Source organism: Vipera ursinii, assembly GCF_947247035.1.
Source record: "Vipera ursinii genome assembly, chromosome: 2".
Taxonomy (NCBI): Eukaryota; Metazoa; Chordata; class Lepidosauria; order Squamata; family Viperidae; genus Vipera; species Vipera ursinii.
Window position 1 is genome coordinate 93,562,329 of NC_139513.1, and position 22,607 is coordinate 93,584,935.

The 22,607-nt window shown below is 38.1% G+C and overlaps 1 protein-coding gene across 4 annotated transcripts in view; it reads left to right on the plus strand.

Annotated features, from left to right (window-relative positions):
* The window catches only part of RBM27 (RNA binding motif protein 27), a 42,158-nt gene that overhangs the window by 8,804 nt on the left and 10,747 nt on the right, over positions 1-22,607 (plus strand). The window contains exons 3-16 of one of the 4 annotated variants that reach the window (XM_083350907.1): positions 1,207-1,334; positions 3,624-3,665; positions 6,865-6,956; positions 7,429-7,640; positions 8,397-8,660; positions 9,730-9,837; positions 10,046-10,276; positions 11,982-12,116; positions 12,804-12,953; positions 14,211-14,358; positions 15,073-15,223; positions 15,849-16,148; positions 16,272-16,412; positions 22,129-22,251. In XM_083350907.1, coding sequence (XP_083207033.1) covers positions 1,207-1,334; positions 3,624-3,665; positions 6,865-6,956; positions 7,429-7,640; positions 8,397-8,660; positions 9,730-9,837; positions 10,046-10,276; positions 11,982-12,116; positions 12,804-12,953; positions 14,211-14,358; positions 15,073-15,223; positions 15,849-16,148; positions 16,272-16,412; positions 22,129-22,251 — 2,225 coding nt within the window. The remainder of the gene's footprint in view (positions 1-1,206; positions 1,335-3,623; positions 3,666-6,864; positions 6,957-7,428; positions 7,641-8,396; positions 8,661-9,729; positions 9,838-10,045; positions 10,277-11,981; positions 12,117-12,803; positions 12,954-14,210; positions 14,359-15,072; positions 15,224-15,848; positions 16,149-16,271; positions 16,413-22,128; positions 22,252-22,607) is intronic. The other 3 variants (XM_083350908.1, XM_083350909.1, XM_083350910.1) reach the window with 3 other exon arrangements.

Genomic DNA, 22,607 nt, shown 5'->3' on the forward strand with positions numbered 1-22,607 from the left:
CACCTATTTACAGATAATTTATATAAATGTCTGATTCATTCTATAAATTATTGGTGCTAAACAGAAATTTGCCCCAGCTGAGCAGTAGCATGTACTCACGCCTTGCTCATCTTAAAAAGCTAATCAGAGTTATTATTATTATTTAGATGGGAGACTACGAGGAACCCAGTGCTGTAGACTAGACCAAAAAGGGTTTTTTAAAAAACCTCAAAAGATGGCAATGGCAAAAACATTTAAATCTCATTTTGGCAGATTAAAATATTGAAAGTGCTGTAATTTCACTCACAAAATACTGGCTTTGTTCAGATGAAGCAATCCCTTTGCTTCTTATAAGAACAGTTCCTCATCAGGCCAAGGCCCATCTTACTCCAGCATGCGGTAGGCCTAGTCTAAGTTTAGAGAACCTACCAGGACATAATATGTCAGCGTGCATCTACTTCCTATCTGCAGCTCTAACATGGATGAGCAAGGTAGAAAGAAGCAAGCCACTGCATCTCCACTTTCCAAGTTTGGTCCAAACTGAAAACAACCCACCTTACCCATGCTATACAGGAAGGCCAGTATGATTGTTAAGACTTGTTATTTCTTCCAGAACAGGTAATCATCCAGCATAATTTGGGAATTTATAATGAAACTAGATTATGTTAGATATGCTTTTATTTAAAATAAAATTGGTGGCATTTGATTTTATCCGAGCTTGCCCAAATATAGGGAAGTATTTGTCAACATCCTAAATACCACAGCTCAAGTCAATGGGAAAAAAACCTAAAATTTCACTATGGCACCCATTAATTCATTTTTTTTCCTCAATAGGCTATAAAGTTAGAGCCTTGAAGAAATTATACTGGTTTTAAAATAAAATTTATACTGTCTTTTTCGGCAGACAGAATGATCTCCCAGTGGATTCTTAGTATAGTTTTAAGAATATGACCTGAAAACTGAACAACTATTTTAGGCATCATCAAGAGCAGGGCAAGCATGCAGTATTTAATTTTTCAAATTCAAATGTCATGTCTCAGTCACATCACAATGTATGTTTGAAATAGTGTGGTACAGTAGTGATGCTTCTATTATTGGAAAAGTAAGTTTAAGGCACTTTCGTTTATTGGGGTTCAGTTGATCTGGAGAAAAAAGACAGCTATAACACAAAACTAGAAAGTTAGGTTCATTAGAAACGTGATTAATTTTCTTGCTTGTTTCCCACAGAAACATCGGGTTTTGTTGACAAACTATTCGAAAGCCTATATACTAAGAATTACTTAGTTCCTAATGAGCCAGTAAAACCTGATCTAAAGACTAATCAAGGAAAAGAAGAAATCAAAGAGGAGGCAATGGTAAGTTTTTCAATATAATTTCCTTGATACTTAGAGTCCTGTGCAAATCCATTCAGAATTCACCCCAATAATGTCCATTGAACATACCCTAAGATAGTTGTGCATAAGTCAAAACACATCACTGAGAAAAAAGACCCAGTGAAATGTAGCAGGATTCAATCCCAGGTAAATAAATATAACAGTACTGCCTTATTCTAGTTTCACTTGATACTTCATATATAGTTTTCCTTTCATTTTTGAAGGAAACCTGATTTACTAATATATCAGGGGTCCCCAGCACCTGAGCCACAGCCACCTCCGGGCCGTGAGCCATTCGGAACCAGGCTGTAGAAGTGATGGCCGCATGTGCATAATCCCTAGTATGCTACCGATTGTTGTTAGCTGCGAAGTCGTGTCCGACCCATCGTGACCCTATGGAAAACGTTCCTCCAGGCCTTCCTGTCCTCTGTCATCTTCTGGAGTCCATTTAAGCTCACGCCTACTGCTTCAGTGACTCCATCCAGCCACCTCATTCTCTTTCGTCCCCTTCTTCTCTTGCCCTCAATCTTTCCCAGCATTAGGCTCTTCTCCAGTGAGTCCTTCCTTCTCATTAGGTGGCCAAAGTATTTGAGTTTTAGCTTCAGGATCTGGCCTTCTAAAGAGCAGTCAGGATTGATCTCCTCTAGGACTGACCGGTTTGATCGCCTTGCAGTCCAAGGGACTCTCGCAGGAGTCTTCTCCAGCACCATAGTTCAAAGGCCTCAATTCTTACCTAGCGGCTAATTATATTACACTATAATTGGAAGACCTATGCTTCTCATGTATACCAGGTTTTAAGTTATATAATTTACAATTAACAGGGATTTTGTTACTTATAATACTGAAAAGAAATGCATGTGAAATAAGTTTCAGAAATTTCTACTGGAATTTGCATAATTTTATTCTATGCTGTATTGCCCTTTCTGATGTTGGAACATGGATAATTAGCTTTCTGCACAAATTATGTAAGTGAGACAGACAATAAGAACTTATGCAACACCAAACTGAATTGGGAAGATTTGTGTTTTATAATACGGTGTGAATTGTGATTTAGAATTTTAGAATTGTGATACTTATTCTGTACTTAGCTAGGCATGTTCTATGTTTCCTAATAGCTATAGTACTTAGATTTATATACCACATCATAGGCTGAGGCAGTCTTGAGTGTGTCAGGATTGAACTCCTAGGAAAGTTTGTGGCCATGTTGATTATTATTTTTTTCTGAACAATTTTTTTTTAAATTCCTTTGGAGAAAAATTCAGGAGGTCTCAGAAATAAAAGGGAATTTCCATGTTTGAAGAATTCTATAAGGAGCCATTATAATGATGTGTTGAGGCACTTAGTATATTATTTATAATTGAAGATGCTCTGAAGATATTCAACCATTTGCTTTCATTTTAATTTGGCTCCTTCCAGATATTTATCAGGGATACCTAAAAGGTTTCTTGCAGGGACTGTCCTATGCATGAAACAGACAATATTAGTTGGTCCATATTGGATCAAAATACCTGTGTTTTTTCTGAACATGGATGGACCTTGAATACATAAGTTCCAGTGTGAAAACAATGAAAAAGTAAAACCAGCAACTAGGAAAAAAAAGGGGTAGAAAGATAGGGAAGGCATTAACTAAACGAAAGCCATTTGAAGGCAGTGGCCTAGTTGAATAAGAAAACAGCAGCGATGAAGGAAGAAACTAGGAAGGTCAAAGAAACGTGGCAGGGTAAGACCAGTTAGGTATGCCATGCTTGAATTTAAATTTGATGATAGGGAATGTAAGGCAGGCAGGCTGGCACACAGCATGGAGAAGGAAAGTGAGACATGGGACACCACCCTATGTGAAATGTTTTGCTTAGCTTAATATATGTCTGTACATTAAATTTTCTATTTGTTTACCAGTTACCCATCTAGAAGTTGTACCAGACTCATATCTTTAGATTTTTCTTGGATAAAACCGAGAACATAGTCGTCATTTGGCTGAATCAAGACTTTGGCTAGAACAATCTACTCGACCTCTGAGCCACTGTATGCTTGTTTTCATGCAACAAATTAAAAAAGGTTTTACAGTTCATGCATACCCCTACATTGTCGAAAGATAAAGTCAAAGATAAAATGGATGATTCAAGAATTATAGCTAAAAGATCATTAAATCTTTGGGGAAAATGCACTAATTCATAAGGACAAAAAGCTAATCTGATATCAAATAGTTTTCAGTGCTGCATTAAATGTGATTTTATATTTGTTTTTCATACAGCATTTTATATTTTATTCTAGATGCTAACTACTGTGTTAAAGAACGTTATTCCCATTTCAGAGGTTGGTATGGAATAATGCAAAACTTATTTTCATTGTGCTTCAATCGCTTCATAGCCTATATTTTGTTTATTTAATTGCAAGGTCAGAGGCTGCCATTTTAAATATTGTACTTTCCTGTCACGGTGGATATTTTATTTAGGAGTAAATGTAATTGGGAAATATAACGTGTTATGTTAAGATTAATGTTGTATTAACTCAGACTGTATTACATTTGAAAACTCTGCTATATTTAGATAAGGTCAAGTGAGAGATGATATCTATCTATCACATAGTCCTCTCATATACACGCAGTGATTTTTCTGTCTCCTAAATTCTGTTCTTTACTATTAAATTATTATAATTATTATAATTATTATAATTATTAAATTATAACTTCACTTGAATTTTTAAAAAATTCTGACTTCCTGGGGATAATATAGAGACAAATTGTCGTGGAGAATATCTATGTGGTTGCTAAAAGTTGTCACCAATTTGATAGCGCGTAATCAAATAATGTTTGATTTAAGAAAATATTATACAGTAGCTAAAATCTTGCCTGCTACACATTTTGTGCAGACCATCCCTGTTAAGAGTTCAGAAAGTGTAGTTCTAGTTATGAAGATTTACACTCCAAAATCAATTTCCATTGAAAATCTGAAGCACACTATTTATGACTGAGTCTTAGAAGGGATCTTATAAATTAATAACTTACCTGCTTTCACAATGAGTAATTATTAATTTAAAACTCTAGTGTGGGGGTTGAAATTTTCTAAAGTTCACTACACTATGAATAGAAACAGTACAAAAGCATGGGGCTGTCTTAAGGTATTTACTTACTTCACCACATGTTGGTTTGTGCTAAAAACATTTGAAAGGAACACAGTAGTGAAAGGATGAATGAAATACAAGTATCTGTTGAAATTGTCACCTCGGATATCGACATTACCTAAATGAACATGACGATAAAGTGATAAAAAGCATTTGAAAGGGTGTTTTACATAGCTCTAAGCTTGTCTTTGGTTCAAAAATAAGATGTAAAGATGCATGCAAAAGTTTAATCAAATAGTATGTCTTAATAAAACTCTAAGTGAACCAGTCTAGATACAGTGTCTACATAGTGCAAAGTTCAACATGGAAGAGATGGAACAGATTCACTGAATGCCCCACAAGCTGAAAGTGTAATAGATCCATTACTGTACTTAATGTTTGGCAAGATGTTTTTGTTTATTTGTTATTTTATACCTTTGAGTCAGTTTTGAGTCCTAATGACTACAGCATGGGTGTCAAAGATCATGTCACATGATGTATCGCAATGTTTTTTTGCCTTGGCGGAGCCGGGGTGGGCATGGCGTGCAAGTGATGCATCCGGCCCCTGGGCCGCCAGTATGACACCCCTGGACTACAGTATGCAGAGAGGAGCCCACACTGGGTTTTGGCAATATTTTTCAAAAGTGATTTGCTCTTGTCTTCTGCCAGTGATTGAAAAAAATGGCATTGCCTAATATAGGACTAGTATTCACTGTTTCCTCGTACCTAGCCCAGTGTCTTTAGCCACAACATCAAACACTTTCAATTTGTGAGATGGCCTCACGAGACCGATGGTTCGTTAAGGTGCTTCCAAGAAATAGGCAGCACGCAGGGATGCAATCAGATGAAGCTTTATTTAAAGATAGAGTAAAGAGAAAGAGTTCCCTGGCATGGAGGCATCCATGCCTGGATTGAACTCATGGATCATCCCAGAGGGAGCTTGAACAAGAAAGCAACAAGAGAGAGAGAGCAGCCCCTGAGCAGAGGTTTTTATGGGGGTCCCCAGCCCCTCCCTTACCAATGAGAGTGAGGGGGCTGGAGGGCCATTAACTCTCTCCAATGGGGCTGCAGGGGCCGGAGACCCCTGACTCATCAGATGGGAGCAAAGATGTTTTTCTTTTGCATTTCTGTTTTACTTATTTTAAAAATTTCTTGAAATGCTTCATTCTTCCATTTCCACCCCTTCCCCCAATTGTAGATTACCAAAATGTTCAGTTTTTATTTCAGCAAGCAGTTTGCAATGTTTTGGGGTTCTGATTTTCAGATTGGATCAGTTTGGTAGCCGGTCTAGGAGAGATTTTTTTTTTATCTTCCAGGACTTTCATTTTTTAGCAGTCTCGCTATTAAAATCAATGTCTGAAAATTAAACGTTTCATAGGTGGGAACTGTTTTCATTTTACTTTGCTTGGAAGAGCCCATGGTTCTTGAAAGTAGACAAAAAAAAACCATCACAGTCTAAAAGGCTACATGGGTCAAAATATTTGTTAACCAGGCTATCGTAGATTCTTTTTTGAGTGCTGTTCAGTGGATCTGATGTGTTTGTTAAAATAAAGCGGTGTTGTCTTAAGGGCCAGCACTGAAATAAGTAAAAAATGAAAATATAAATTTAAACCTATCTATTTGATCGTAAATTTGTATTTCAAAATTTTAATGGCTGATGCACTTGTTATATAAACTAGCAACAGCTTATTCCCATGAAGACAATTGGGTTCACTGTAACTTTATTCTTTCAAATTCCAGGTCAGAAATTGAGCAGATTTGGGCTTGCCATTATTTTCATGGAGAACTCTAGTGTCATGAATCCTTAGTTCCACTTTTTGCCCTTGTAGTTTTCATACTTGAAGCAGTAACCCAAGAAAGAAAGAAAAATGACTTTTTTGTGCAGAGAACACATTGTGAATTAAGGTTTCATTGGACCTGTTCCGGGTAGTTGCAGCCCTTGCTTATTCCATATGTCAGGCAAGACAAATTCCAGACACTTTTGCTGAATGAATAAGGCAAGGATGGTGCACATTTCTCTTCAACCACCCCTGCTTGCTCCTCCTAGTAAATCCAGCCCCAGTCCCATCCTGAAGCTTTCTCTGTTGCCATACTCCTTCTCTTTGCTGCTGCTTTTATCAGATCTGGATTTCAGGTACACTGGGATACCTACTCCTTCCTCCCAATCTCCCCTTTCCCCCCCGTGCCACTTATTTTTCCTTGCAGACATTTTGCTTCTCATCCAAGAACTGAAGAAACTTCTTGGATGAGAAGCGAAACGTCTTCAAGGGGGGAAAAAGAAAGTCCCGTTGCCTTTTGAAAAAGCATCTTTGGGCTAGCATCTGTTGTTTATTGTTAGGTTAATCTGTGTTATCTTGTTTTGTGTCTCCCATATCATTGGGGTTTACTTAATAATTTTCATCTTTGTTGTTAGACATTTCAAGAATCTTTTGAAGAAGAGCGAGAGAACAAAAAGAAGAAATACACTAGCCCGCAGAAGAATCGTTCAGATTCTAATGAACAAAGGTTTGTGTTTATTCATAATTGAAAGTATATATCATCATCTTTATTTTCAGATGGTCTTGCTATACACTCTTGATTAAGTAAAATATGATTCATTTGCAGTATTGATCAGCTCTAGTCACTGATTCAAATGGTGTGTAGCAAGAATATTTTTTTCATCTGCGCTGATACATTTGATTGACATTAAATATTACAATCTTTACCAGCACAAGAAACTTTCAAAGAGTCGTTTGTGTTCAGAACAGTTCATCTACCAGGCATACTGGACTTCTAGTCACTCTAGTAGTTAAAATTGATTACATCTGCTATCTCTTTTTTATTATTTTCTTTCTCTAAGCTAAGATTTCAACACGTATTTTTTGTAAAAAAAAATGTTATTGCTACAGCTTATCTAACTATTACATTTTAATGCTATGAACATTTTAGGTTACTCGAAAATCCTATTCTTAATTTTTTGTTTTGGATTTTTAAATAGAACCAGAGAAAGAAAAAGAGATGATGGCAAATGGAGAGACTACGATAGATACTATGATAGGAATGACTTATATAGAGACAAATATGACTGGCGAAGGGGAAGAAGTAAGAGTCGTAGTAAAAGCAGAGGGCTAAGTCGAAGTCGGAGCCGTAGTAGAGGTAAAAGCAAAGACCAAGATACAAACAAAGACAGGGATGCTGGCAGAAATATTGGTGAGTTGCTATATTGAAAACAAATTAAAAACATGCTCTTAATAGATGTGTGTGTGTGTTTCTCTCTCTCTCTCTCTCTCTCTCTCTCTCTCTGTGTGTGTGTGTGTGTGTGTGTGTGTGTGTGTGTGTGTGTATCCATCTCCTAATTCTGATAATTAGGATATTTAATTAGAAATAGTTTAAAAAATAGCTGCTGTCAGTCCTCGACCTCTTGCAAGTGCGCAGTGATGCAAAGCTAATTCTCAGCTTGAGCCCTGCCTGGCTGGGCATTTCCCAAAAGTAGTTTTTGTATTGTTCCGTAAAATGCCTTAATCCAGGAAATTATTAAATTTGTTCTAAGGTATATTCTAATAGACCAGTGTTTTCTGTTATTCTTTGCCTACCGCTTGATGTTGCTGTTCTCAATTATACCTCTGCTGAAAGAAGTGGATGTGTGTTACTTATTTTTAAGTAATCTCTACTCCTATAAATTACACTTACGTTAAATGCTAAAGTGGTATTTTAGAAAAAAAATAATTAAAATCATTTTTGTAAGGTCACAGTTTTCTGACAAAAATGGCAAACTCTGCAGTGTACCTAATCATACAGTTTTCATACTGTCAAAAGTGTGATTTTAGCACTATTTGAAGATTTTACTTGAACAATAATAGATTGCTATACTATAATGTTAATTTTTATGCAGAATCATGATGTCTCCAAAGAGCTGTGGAAGAGAGGGTAAAATTCATCTAAACTTAACTGTGAATTTTCAAACAGATCACAGAGAACGAGCCAAATTCAAGTGTGAAAGAAGTGACCTGGAGAGTTCATACAACCCTGTGTCTTTGTCTTCCATAAATTCAGCTGAACAGTATTCCACTGGAGCCCAGTGTATTCCTCCTACTGCTGTTACTGTGATTGCACCTGCTCACCATCCTGAAAACACCACAGAAAGCTGGTCAAATTACTATGGCAATCATTCCGCACCTAATTCATTTGGCAGGAATATTCCACCGAAAAGGCGGTGTCGAGATTATGATGGTAACGGAGGCTTTTGCTTGTTCTTCTTTCAGCTTTGCATAGCATTGTCAAAACATGATATAAATGAGACTAGCATTGTATAGATCACATGTCTGCAACCCGCGGCTCCGGAGCCGCATGCAGCTCTTTCAGCCGTCTCCCGCGGCTCGCGGTCTTCTGCCATGTGCAGTCCCCCCCCAAAAAAAGTGGGACTAAAAGGTTCAACCAATCAATTCAAATATGCAGGGTAGGTGCATATCTCGCCTTGGCTCCACTCTTCAGTCAAACCCTGTTCTGCACATGCGCACACATTTTTTTTGCGGCTCCCAGTTTTTCCTTTTGTGAGGGAACCGGTTCCAAGTGGCTCTTTCACTGTTTCAGGTTGCTGACCCCTGGTATAGATCATATGTACATCTCTATGATTAATTTCGTTGTACTTCAGTGACATGGTGTTCATATTTGATTGAATAAGAAATGCCTGTTTCAAGTTTGAGAATTGTAAACAAGATGCCCTCAATGGGCCTAAATCCATGCTACCATTTTTTTTTGGCTGTCACGTGTCTCTGTGTGGGCCTAAACTACACAGCCACTCAAAAGGAGAGTATAAAATGGGATAATCACTACCATTTCTCATTTTTCTGAGATTTATTTGGAAAAGACCAATAAGGATAAATAAAAAGTGTCCCATTTTGCTGATTCTCTACGCAGTGCTTACAGTCTGCGCTCATAAATATGCTCTATGTTTTGATTAATATTCATGTCAAATAATATTAATCAAATATTATTGAAAAAGACATAAAGTAGGCTAAAAACCCTTTTTTCAGAAGATTACTGTTTGATTTTGTCTCCCTAATAGCTTCTTTATTTATTCTAGAACAGGCATGTCAAAGGATGTCGCATGATGTTGCGTGACGTATCGTGACTTTTTCCCCATTGTCGGCAATGGGGTGGGCGCAGTTTCAGTGTGATGCATCTGGACCGCAGGCCGGCAGTTTGACTTGCCTGTTCTAGAACAATGGTTCCTTTATAGCACGGGTGTCAAACCCGATTGCATCGCAGGACATATTGGGACTTTTTTTTTCTTTTGCAGAGCCGGGGTGGGCGTGGCTTGGGGGGGCCTCATCCGGCCCACGGGCCGCCTGTTTGACATCCCTGCTTCATAGAGAAAAATATTCAAAAGGATTGCAGTTTTATCAAGGTGATTTAAGACCAATGCTTATTTTCATGTGAAATCGACCATGCAATGTCATTGTCCATTGCAGTACATAACAGATACTTTCATTAGTCTAAAAAGTTTTTAGCAGAACCTTATTTTTTTGCATAATGAATGGGTACTACACAATATAATGAAGCATTAGTTATCAGTATAACGGATAATGATTTTATGTGATTTTTTTTCTTAATAGAACGAGGATTTTGTGTACTTGGTGATCTTTGTCAGTTTGATCATGGAAATGACCCACTGGTTGTAGATGAAGTATCTCTGCCCAGCATGATTCCTTTCCCACCACCACCTCCAGGACTTCCCCCACCTGGAATGCTGATGCCCCCAACCCAAGGCCCAACCCACAACATGAGAATGCCAGGCCCACAGCTACATCCTCGACCACCACCACTTGTTAGAATCCCCATACCAAGTAAGATTTATTTTTTTTGTAAAATAGTCTGTTATGTATAATAGTAACAATGCCAAATGGAAACAATGGAACATAGTACAGGTAGACCTCAACTTACAACCACCATTGGGACCAGAATTTGCATTGTTAAGCAGAGCGGTTTTTAAGTGAGTCGTGCCCAATTTTAGGACCTTTTTTTTGCCATAGTTGTAAAATGAATCATGCAGTTAAGTGAATCACATGGTTGTTAAGCACACGCGGCTTCCCCGATTGGCTTTGCTTGTCAGAAGCTGGCTGGGAAGGTTACAGATGACAAACATATGAGCACGGGATGCTGCAACACTTGTAATGTATGTCAGTTACAAAGCACGTGATGATCATGTGACCGTAAGAATGCTGCAATGGTTATGCGTACTGGTTGTAAAAAAATTTCGGTGCCCTTGTAATTTAATAGTGTCATAAAACAAATGGTTGTATATTGAGGACTACCTGTACATTAAAAAACCTCAAAGACTATCTGTCTATATGTGTGTGTATATGTGTGTGTGTTTGTGTGTACACGCACGCATGTGCCCACAGATATCCATATGTAAAGTTGTGGCCAAAAAATAAATGTTCTCTCTTATTTATTTATTTTATTTATTTATTTTATTATATTTGTATACCGCCCTTCTCCCGAAGGACTCAGGGCGGTGAACAGGGCATATATAAAAAAATACAGAATACAAAAATTAAAAAGAATTAAATAGTAGCCCAGCTAAAACAATCAATAATAATATAAAAATCCCCATTAAAACCCCAACACATCCCCCATCAGGCCAGGCCGGCTTGTTCAAATAGATGGGTCTTCAGACCGCATCGGAAGGAGCGAAGGTCAGGTGCCATCCGGAGCTCGACCGGCAACTGATTCCATAAAGCCGGAGCGCCCACAGAGAAGGCCCTCCCCCTGGGGGCCGCCAGCCGACATTCTCTGACTGGAGGCACCCTGAGGAGGCCCTCTCTGTGGGAATGCACAGGGCGGAGGGAAGTTGACGCCGGCAGCAGGTGATCCCCGAGGTACTTCTTATTGATATAGAAGTAGTACTCCTACAGATGATACACAAATAAAAGTGCATTGTTGAAGTCTAAGACAAGAGTTTGGAGCTTGATGGATATTTCATATTTATCAAAATCCTGGCTACATTTTGGGTCAAGGCTGCTGCAGAATAATTTCTAAGACACCAAGTGCATTGTCTGTTCTTAGTAATCAATGGGAAGCTGCCTAATACTGCTAAAGCAATTACAAAATTTAAAGCATAGTCTCTGAACATTTGAGAATTAAGTTTAAAAAACTGAGATTCGGGTGATGTTCTAATCCATTACTAAGGACAAAAGAGTGTGTAGATAATATCTGCAAAGGGAAAGAATTCTGCAAGTGACTACCTTTGGAAATGGTTTGGTTACTAGAACCATAGTCTGAGCTATCTGGATTGTAGGAGGTTATTAGGTTTCCCATTCACTGCAGATACTGTTACACTGTCTTTTTGGCCACTCACTAAGAGCACGTTTGTACTGATTTTCTTTGAGTTGTGTTAGGTAGCTAGTTTGGTGCAATATTTGATTTATTTTACGGAAAAAATGAGTTAATTCCTATACTCTTACTGCAAATGCCTTACTATATTCATGAAGGAACATCTTGTATAAACATTGTTTAAGTGGCCTGACTACCATTTCTGTTTTATTCCAGGACCTCCTTCATCTCAATCCAGTTTAATTAATAGCCGTGACCCGCCAGGAACAACTACAGTGCCCAGCCTTGCTCCAATGGGGGCAAGGCTACCTCCTCCGCTACCACAAAGCCTACTGTATTCAGTATCAGAACGTAAGCAAATATTATTTTCTGCATCTCACAGAATATATCCCATGTTTACTAACTGCAGATGGGAAATAATTGTCTCCCATTTTTCTACTGAGGGCTGTGTTTTGCATGACAAAATATAATTTACACCTGATGAAATGAACTGTAGTTCTTAACTACATGGCATAGGTTACTTGAAGGACTGTCATCCTCTTCCATCTGTGTAATTGATTCAGTCCTGCAAGGTTGACCCATCCCAGTTGCTTCACTCAAAGAATGTCATCTCTCAAGACCCTAGAAGCAAGAAAAATTAGAAGGTGCAGGAAAGGGGGGGAAAAAACTTGATTCTTTTTTTGTCTTGTGTGCTTGATGCATCCATTTCCATCTATTCTAGATGGATGCCCTCCTGTAGGCATCTAACATAGATCTCAACCAGGGATGTTGATGCAAAAAGTTAAGGGAATAAGTTGCATTACAACTCAGAACGTATCCCAAGTCTTAAACATTTTACTGAAGTAGTTTTTACATGATGAATGTGTTTGGTTTTTATTGATGTGCTTTCATGTTTTAATAGAAAACAACAGTTTCACCTTATAGTTGATTGCTAACTGATTTCAGAATGACATTACATAGAAGGCGGGATATAATTTTATAAATTAAAATTTGTTGTTTTTAAATAAGGAAATTTCTTGTTTTTCTCTCTCTTCTTAGATACATATGAACCAGATGGCTATAATCCAGAAGCCCCTAGTATTACTAGCACTGGTAGATCTCAATATCGACAGTTCTTTTCAAGGACTCCAATGCAGCGTCCAAATCTTATTGGCCTAACATCTGGTGAAATGGACACAAATCCAAGAGGTGTGATCTCTTATATGAAAACATTGAGGTTTTGGAATATTGTGACAAATTGTAGAGAGGCTGAGAAAGTAAAGAGAAGGACAAATATTCACAAGCAACTAACACATAGGAGAGGATTTCATTAGTAATTTAGCTTATAAATAGTAGCTCAATCCAGACTGAAATGTCTGGGAGGGAAGGATTAAAATATTTAGTCTATGTTAATGAACTCAATAAATGAGGACTAGAGGTTCTATCACAGTTCCCAAAGGTTTTTTTATTGTTATTTTATTCCTAATTCTTGCGTTAAAACATTTTATTGAAGTTTGTGATTCTTGTTTCCTGGATTATGCCAAACATTCTAAGAAAACATTATAAACTAGTAGTTATTTCAGAAATATGTTGGTACCAATGAATGGACCTAATAAGTGGTGTGCAGTGCAGACTGTTTTTTCTCTTTAACCTTGTCTTTAATGCTGTTTGTACATTCTACAAGATATAACATATTTATTCAATTCATATATTTATATGAATTTATTCAATTGGAAGCTCCTAAATATATAAATTAGAATGTGTTTGTTGGCTGAAATCCACTCTCTAGAGTTTGGTGGAGTAATTCAAAAGAAACAAGGATGTGAAATAAATTATTGAAAAGCACCCAAAGATGAAGGAAGAGCAGGGATTGATTGATTGATTGATTGACTGACTGACTGATAGATTAGATATTTGAGGCCACCTGACTCTCAGGTTCTGAGCAGCTCACATCTCTAAAAGTAGAAAATGATAAAATGAAAGAAAAACAACATGTAGAAAAAGACATACAAACTACATCTCTTGTGGTCATAAATGTCTACGTAGACTTTTTGCCAAATGCATAAGCTGATCAGGAAAAAAATTGCTGGTAAGATCAGGAAAATAAACTCAAAAAGAAAAAGAATCGACCAATTTGTCAAACTTTGTTTTAGTAAATTAAATGAACAAGCAATATTTACTTGCAGAGGCATTCTCTGTAAATTTTAGTATTGTTACTTATATGCAGCGTCTCTTGGAATTGTTAGGCAATTTTCCATTGTTGAATTTTCACTTGAATTAAATTTCAGAGGGAGAACAGTATCTACAGCAGGAAGATTTCCAATTTTGCCCATTTTTTAAAAGAAAAATTTGTTGTGGAGGGTCTAAACAGTTTCAGTACTATATTAGCATTATTTGTGTTAATTCCTACAGAAAACATGTATGGCAGTAGTGATGTGCTTCAGGTATATTGATCTTTTCTTCTAGCTGCTAATATAATCATACAGACCGAGCCTCCAATTGGAATTGCAAGTAACAGCAGTAATGTATCCAGGGTGGTGCTTGAGCCAGACAACAGGAAGAGAATTTCAAACACTATAGAAGGGCCAGCTCCAAAGAAACCATGGATTGGAAAGTAAGGACATGTGTTGCTAATTAATTACATAATTGAATCAAAATCAGACATATTACATTAAAGAACTATGGGACCTGAAAATCAGGAATTGTTATGAACATTTTAGCTTAATTAAATTAATGTTTAAACCAGGGTACATTGGGTTATAAATTGCTGTCTATTTCTTTTTTATCCCATCTTTTATTATTTTTATAAATAACAAAAAGGTGGCAAATGTGTAATATTCCTTCTTTCTCCTATTTGCCCCATAACAGCCCCCACCATGAGGGGTCTTGTGGCCAAGTTCCGCCAGCTGCCTTTCATGCCGACGGCAGGACTAGAACTCACTGTCTCTTGGTTTCCGGGCGAGCACCTTCACCATTACACTACATTGGCTCTTATGGTTTTAAATATAGCATAACAAACTGCTATGTGATGGGCAGCTTTATAAATCATTCAAATAAAAACATTTTAAAATAAGAGGGTTTTTTAGTGAGTGTGCCAAGTAGAGGTATATGGATAGTTCAGCCATATTCTGCTAGATGTAGACTCTGAACATGGCAAATCCTCTGCCTACAGTTTTATCACCAGCATATTAGAATTGCTCCGCGAATGGCTTTTGGCATTGTTGTAATTTTTATATTTAGAGGCTTTAAAAATAAAAGATTGCTCTATTGCATGAATTAACTTTTTTAAAAGAACACGTGAAGCCTTATTTTCTTTCTTTTTCTTCAGACAAACTAATAACCAAAATAAGCCAGGGTTCCTGAAGAAGAGCCAGTATACTAATACTAAATTGGAAGTTCGTAAAATACCACCAGAACTGAACAATATTACTCAGTTGAATGAACATTTCAGCAAATTTGGGACAATTGTCAACATTCAGGTAAAATGAAACATTTCCTTATGTACATTTGTATACAATAAGAGCTGGTGAGTTTAAAATTACACGGTGTGCTCTCCATTTCTCAAACACCCGGGGAAAGACTTTGATCAGTGATGAGCAGTTATACTTCTCCTTCTATATTATGCAGTGAAATGGGCAATCTTACGTTAAGAATGGATGAGTACTTTTTTCTGTAATATGTTCTATGGTGGGATAATTAAATTAATTTCCAGCTTAGATATGAAAAATTACTTTGTTAGTGTCTAGAGCAGTTATGCTAAGGGTGTTAGCTTTATTATTGTAACTGCCAACATGATGTTCTGAGGTAAAAAAAACTGCATTCTTCACTTAATATTACTTAAGTGCTGCAAAAATTATGAGTAGCACATTCTTAATATGCCACCTTATGGCATTACATATAAATGGCATCAATGTAGAATCCCTGTCCTTCCGTGTGGAGGAAAATGTGGGCAGCCAGTGCTTAAATACTGTTGCAAGGAATTTTGTAAAAGTATCTTACCAGAAATGATAGCTCTGAAGTAAATTACAACTAGTAATTATGCCTTAGACGTTTTACTGTGTGATTAGACTTTGCAGACAAACATTTTGAATTTTTGTTTCTTAGGTTGCCTTTAAGAACGATCCTGAAGCTGCTCTAATTCAGTATTTAACAAACGATGAAGCTAGAAAAGCTATTTCTAGCACAGAGGCAGTGTTGAACAATCGGTTTATACGAGTATTGTGGCACCGGGAAAGCATTGAGCAGCAGCCCTTGCAACAGCAGCAACTGCCACAGCCACCACAGCTTCAGCAGCAGCAGCAGCAGCAGCCAGCACTGACACCGTCACCTCTTCATCAACTGCATGTGCAGCAACAGGTTATGGCACAGCCTCCACCTGTAACCGTGCACAGCAGTATGCCAAAGGTGTAGTGTTCTACTGCAACTTCAGTTCTTCTGCTGTTCCCAAATTCTGATCTTTGGAATCTTACGACGGTTCAAAAGATGAATACGTGCTAACATGTATCTGTTTAATGTGCATTCATGCAGGTGGTTAAACCATTAGCTCCAGGTGCCTATGTCTTTAACAAGGTTCCAGTTAAACATCGACTTGGAACAACCAGTGGAAATCAGCCAGATTCTCAACATGTATTACTTAGCCAGTCCAATGCTGCTACAGAGGATGTTCAGGTAAGAGAAATGGATATGGAAGACATTCTGATCTCAGAACAAATTATATAGCAGTATTATTTTTTTAAAATGAGCAATTGGTTGAAAGAACTGACATAACGAAAGAGATTTAAGGAATCTTTTAAATGAAGATTTTGTTTTTAATATTTATTTCCTAATATATTGCCTCTATTGGTACAGTTTTAATGGGAAATGGAATATAGGCGTTTTAAGATTTTGTACAATTAAAATTATGAATATATTTGTATATTCTCCAAACCATGTCAAAGTTTTTGTTTTTTTTGTTTGCTTTTCCATAGTTTCTGTGTTACGTTAATTATCACATTGTTTTCCGTTTTCAGAGGCTTTTGATTACTATATGTTGCGTCTTGGTTTCAAGAGTTTTGTTCCAAGCTTGAAACAAAGGGCTGTCTTGAACAGTATTGTTTCTAGTGTTCCAAATGTGCTAAATCCTGTGGTTTCATTTTTGTATTTGTTTTTTAGTTAAAATTGACTCGTATACTGATTTTGTATATTGAGCTTTGGCAGTTTAACATTGGCTAATACCAAAAGGATATTAAAACTTTCTTTTGGAGGAGATTTGCAAAATACAGTACAATGCCATGTTGTGCTTGTGTGGTCTTTTGAGAGCAGTTGGCTAGATGAAGAAGCCTTTCTCAAGCTTGTAATAAAGAGAGTGTCTAAGATTTATTTAACATCTGAAATTTTTTGAATTCTTAATCTGCTGAAATGGAATACTCAAAGCATTTTGAATTTGTTCCAGTGGAGTGTTTTTTCCCAAGTTAAAAACAAAGCATTTTTCCATTTAGTGGACACCTACAGTAAAAGAATTGACATGTTAACATCTATAATTACTTACAATGCATGTACGCTTTGTGAATAATGAATGCTTATATATGTATAATTGTATAATTATACAATACAATAATAATGCAACCAAATTTTGTCCTTGTGCAACGATATGACTTGCCCACTATCATGGACATAAAAGATATTTCATCAGATTGCCTCGCCCCGCAACAAAAGAGGCTTATTGCCAGTGAGAAGATCAGCAAGCATTCAGAGCGTGACAGAGAAAATCAAGTGGTGGAAGCTACAAGACTACAAGGTGGCCATTGTTAATCACATCACATTTCCTCCAATCACCACAGACTTAACTGATGCCACATGGACTGCTCTCCACAGGCCCATTACCATTTTTTCAAGAATACACCTTGGCTATATGAGACTAAGTTGTCATCAAACCAACAAGCAGATGCAGCAGAAAGTATGGAAAAGAAGGTGATTTACAAAACTGGTATGTGCGGAAGACCAATGGAAACTGGCAAAAGTCTTGTCTTTGCAAGAAGAATGGCAAAGAAAACTGTCATAAAAGCCATAACCAATCCCTATTGGGATTAATAGGGACACAAAGGAAAGCAAAAAATCCCATCTGTTGACTAGCAAAAATGCATGCCACGGCATGCAATATGAACATTGAACACTACCTATGGTTTGAAGACAAAGGTGGATGACAACATTAAAATAAACTCAAAATCTGGGAACACTCATAGCAGCACTTTGATGAAATCCCTAGTGTCAAATTTCCACACCCACCAATTTCTGATGGTTTGTTTAATGTTAGCTTTGCACATTACATCTTAAGAGATTGTCAAAGCTGTCAGCAACATGAAGAATTTGAAAGCCCCTGGCCCCTGTCATCATCCGACGTCTGGAATTTAGAACTTTTCAGCACAGCAATTGACTGACTGACAAACTTCTTCAGTACCATTTTGGACTCTAGCCATATGTCTAGTGACTGGGCCACATAGTTACCCTCTTCAAGAACAAAGATGAGCCAGCAGACTGCTCCAAGTACCAACCAATTCACTTCCTGTTGCACACAATGAAAATTTTTGAGCATATTCTCAACCAGCCCCTCCATGACATCATTGAAATCAGTATCAACCAGTGCAGTTTCATCAAAGGTTTGAGCACCACCAATACTATTTGTACAGCTTGCATTCTTCAGCATAGAGAAAAGAAGAAACCATTACACCTAGCTTTCCTTGACCTAGAAAAGCTTTTGACCATGTTCTGCCTCAGCTTTATGTTAACAGCAGCAGCCACGTATCATTCACTGCCAGCCTTTCTGACAGCTTTCCTGTGAATGTTGATGTGCACCAGTGCTAAGTATTATTGCCGTTGATGTTCATTCTCATTGTGGATGAGAATGGAAAACCTACAGCATTCATGGAAAACCTACAGCACAGTGCCCCTGGGCCTTGCTGTATATCAACAATGTCCTTCTCACATCTACTGCTAGGAAAGAGAACTGCAGCACTGTGTCCAAATAGGGAATGATCATCTTAACCAATTCGGTTTGCATCTCAGTATGAGGATGACCAAATATCTAGAGCAGGGCTTTTCAACCGGTGGTACGTGTACCACCTGTGGTACTTTGCCATGTGGCAGGTGGTACGTGACTGCTAGCCAAGTGTAGCAGGGAGGGGAATGAGCCGAAGTGAGCCAAGCCTAAGGGCGAGCCAGCTGCAGCTGCAGGACTGTCTGGGCTCAGCAGAAGCCCCAGGAGCCAGCAGCAGCTGATTGGCACTTCCAGAAGCAGCATGGAGGTGAACTGAAGAAAAAGGGGGGGGGAGAAGAGAGGCTACAAAAGGAGGTGGTTTGGGCAGGAAAGGGGAAAAAAGAACAGGGAAAGAGAAGGAGAGGTCAGTTGGCAGGGAGGAAACAGGGATAGAAAAGAAGCAGCAGCTGTTGCTGAAAGGTCCCCTGGTTCGTTTTCTCTAGCCAGGAGTATGCAAACAGCGCTAATGAAATGAAAAGCCGGCATGTTGGAAAGGAGGTAAATTTATTTAGTTCTGGATCAGCTGGCAGCTTGACAGGGTTACCATAAGGATTTTTGTACAGTTTTTACAGAATTTTGTAATTCAGAGGCTCCTTTGTGTGCTTTGGTTATTGGAATATTTTTAGTCTGTATTTTATTATTATTTATTTATTTTATTTTATTAATTTAATTTCTATACCGCCCTTCTCAGGGCAGTGTACAGGGCAATAAAACTACAATATACAAAAGTTAAAAATAAGATTAAATAGAACTAGCCCATTACAATAAATAATTAAAAATTACTAATTAAAATACCCCAAACCCATTAGACCAGGCCGGCTTGTTCAAATAGGTAAGTTTTCAGATCCCGGCGGAAAGCGTGAAGGTCAGGAGCTATCCAGAGCTCAACCGATAATTGATTCCAAAGGGCTGGTGCGCCCACAGAGAATGCTCTCCCCCTGGGGGCCGCCAGCTGGCACTCTCTGACTGGCGGCACCCTGAGGAGGCCCTCTCTGTGTGAGCGCACAGGACAAAGGGAAGTTGACGCCGGCAGCAGGTGCTCCCGTAAGTAATCCGGACCCATGCCATTTAGGGCTTTATAGGTAATCACCAGCACCTTGAATCTCACCCAGAGGGCAACTGGAAGCCAATGCAGCTCGCGGAGTAGAGGTGTTACATGGGAGTATCGGGAGACCCCCATCACAACTAGCGCGGCCGCATTCTGCACCAGTTGAAGCCTCCGAGTGGTCCTCAAGGGCAGCCCCATGTACAGAGCATTGCAGTAGTCTATACGAGAGGTCACGTGCGCATGAGTGACTGTACGCAGGGCATCCCGGTCCAGATAGGGTCGCAACTGGCGCACCAGGCAAACCTGGGCAAAAGCCCCCCTGGTCACAGCTCCTATATGATCTTCCAGACTGAGCTGTGAATCCAGGAGGACACCCAAGTTGCGAGCCTTATCTACGGGGGGAGGGGGTAATTTTAGGTTAGCAATGTTCAAAGTGTTAACTTCCATAGGTTTAATTCCTTTAAACAAATGTAATTAGCTTTACCCCCTTGAGTCTGTCTATGGCTTTTAGAAAGTTTTCTTTGAAGGTAAACATGTTTAATTTTAAAGCTAAAGCTTTTCACAATTGCCAGAGCCTTTCAATCTTGGCTTGCAACATTGTGACATGTGACACCCCTGAGGCAGCTTAAAGGGGGGAAAAACCCGGAGTTTATGTGTTTATTTTGTGATCCTCTGTATCTTTAAGGGTACAGGGAAGGGATGGAGGGGGTGCATTCTTACTACACTGTAGAAGGAGAGCTAAGACGGGCCAACCAGGTAGCTCAGGGGTCTATAAACCTAGCACCTTTAAGACCTGTGGACTTCAACTCCCAGAATTCCTCATCCAGCCATGATGGCTGAGGAATTCTGGGAGTTGAAGTCCACAAGTCTTAAAAGTCCCAAGTTTGAAGACCTCTGAGCTAGCTAGTAGTGGTGCATATTAATAAACGGATAAATTCATCATACATTTGTCAGTGCAAAGGGAAAGTGATTCAGCAAAGGAACAGCCAGTAAAGAAATTAAAACTGGTACTTTTCCCTTTTTTCCCTACAGTTTGTAATATTTTATTAGATTATAGAATAAAATACAAAAGCAAATAGTAGGACACAGTGGGGAGGAAAAGGGGAAAGTGAGGGGGAGAAGAGAAAAAGAACAGACTTCCTCAGTTGCAGTAGAAGGAAGCATTAATCTTGAACCTCAAGTTTTTACTTTTCCATAATATTATAAACTAACCATTTCTATAACAACAAATGAATCTAATCAGTAAAACCCAAAATCCCCCCCTTTTTTTCTTTTAGTCATCAAGTTTTGATACCTTGCTAAGCACTGGTGGTACTCAAATATTGTCATGTCCTAAAAGTGGTACAATCTGTGATAAGGTTGAAAAGCCCTGCTCTAGAGCACCTCCACTGTACAGGTCAGCAGCAAAGACCTAGTAACAAAATGCCTTACGTTACTTAGGATCCTACTTGCAAAGTGACAGTGGCATTAGTGAGGTAGAGTATGTAAGGGTGAATGCAACGTGGCTGTAGAGGAAGATAATTGCAGTGCTTTGCAATAGGCATAGGCCAATTCACCCAAAATCGAAAGTATATAAATTGATGGTCCTCCAGTAGTGCTCCATTGGTCATTAGGCATTTCCCTTTTTCACCACGGCAGCAATGATAAGCCCGGCAGCAGATGGACATTGCACCAATAATAGAAAATGAGGGGAAACTGCCTACAGTTTTTGTGCCACATTCTACAAGCAACACTCAAATTGTCACCTGCACTGTTCACAACTTTAACATAACTTTAACATGATGGGAAATGTCTGTGTAGAAAACCAAAGCAAAGATGGCAGAACTCAATGCGGACATGAAAGTTATCCGGTTGCACCCACTTGCTGCATTTGATCGCGTGAAATGGCATTGGTTAATCTGAAAAAATGGACTCTTGTACCTGCAGGAAAATGCTAAGTTGAAAAAGATTTGTATAGTATATTGGTTCACAATTATTAAATTTTAGGATGTTCTATAATTCATACCATCTCTAAATGGAGGAATAGCTTACCTAAATTAGAATGAATAGTTTTACTATAACTACAAGTTTATCTTCTGTTTCTTAAAAACTAGCTTTTTTTTACTATTACTTCTGATCAAATTTGGATATGCAATGTAAGTTTGCAATTGTCAGCACTGGTATTGTAGTGGCACCAATAGATAATTTAAATTTCACCTTTGCAGAATTGGCAAAATACCATCTGAGAATGTTTGATTTGATCTTTTAAAATTATTACCATAAATAAATAGTTGCACAAAGTTTAATGGCACCATTAATGTGTTGTTATAAATTGCTGCTTTCAGTTGTTTCCTTCTTCAACAACACATACAAAGATGGTTTACAGTTCTTCCAGTTTGAAGACAGGAAATAAGTCTGGTACAGGAAATAAATCTCATGATGTCCAAGAAGTTCTTAAAAAGAAACAGGTAAACACATATCATTGCAATGTATTTAATAGCTGTAATCTTTGAATAAAATAGGATTTGCATCAACCACATGAATTATTTCTTGAAAAATTCAGATCGTTCTTTCATGTTTACTCTTTGGTTGGGAGAATTATAACCTCTGGTTTTATAGTCATGCTCATTATCTTGATTTTTTTTTCTTATCCAAACACTGTAAAGTCTACTACAGTTCCTTTTTCTCAGAAGAAAGCAACTTGGGTTTCAATCTTAGCAGAGTCAAAAAAAAAGATACCAGATTGATTCAGTGTAGAAGGATTGCAGTTGTAGGAAAGTAAACCACTGTTTGCCACATTGAGCTTACTACAGTGTAATCTGAA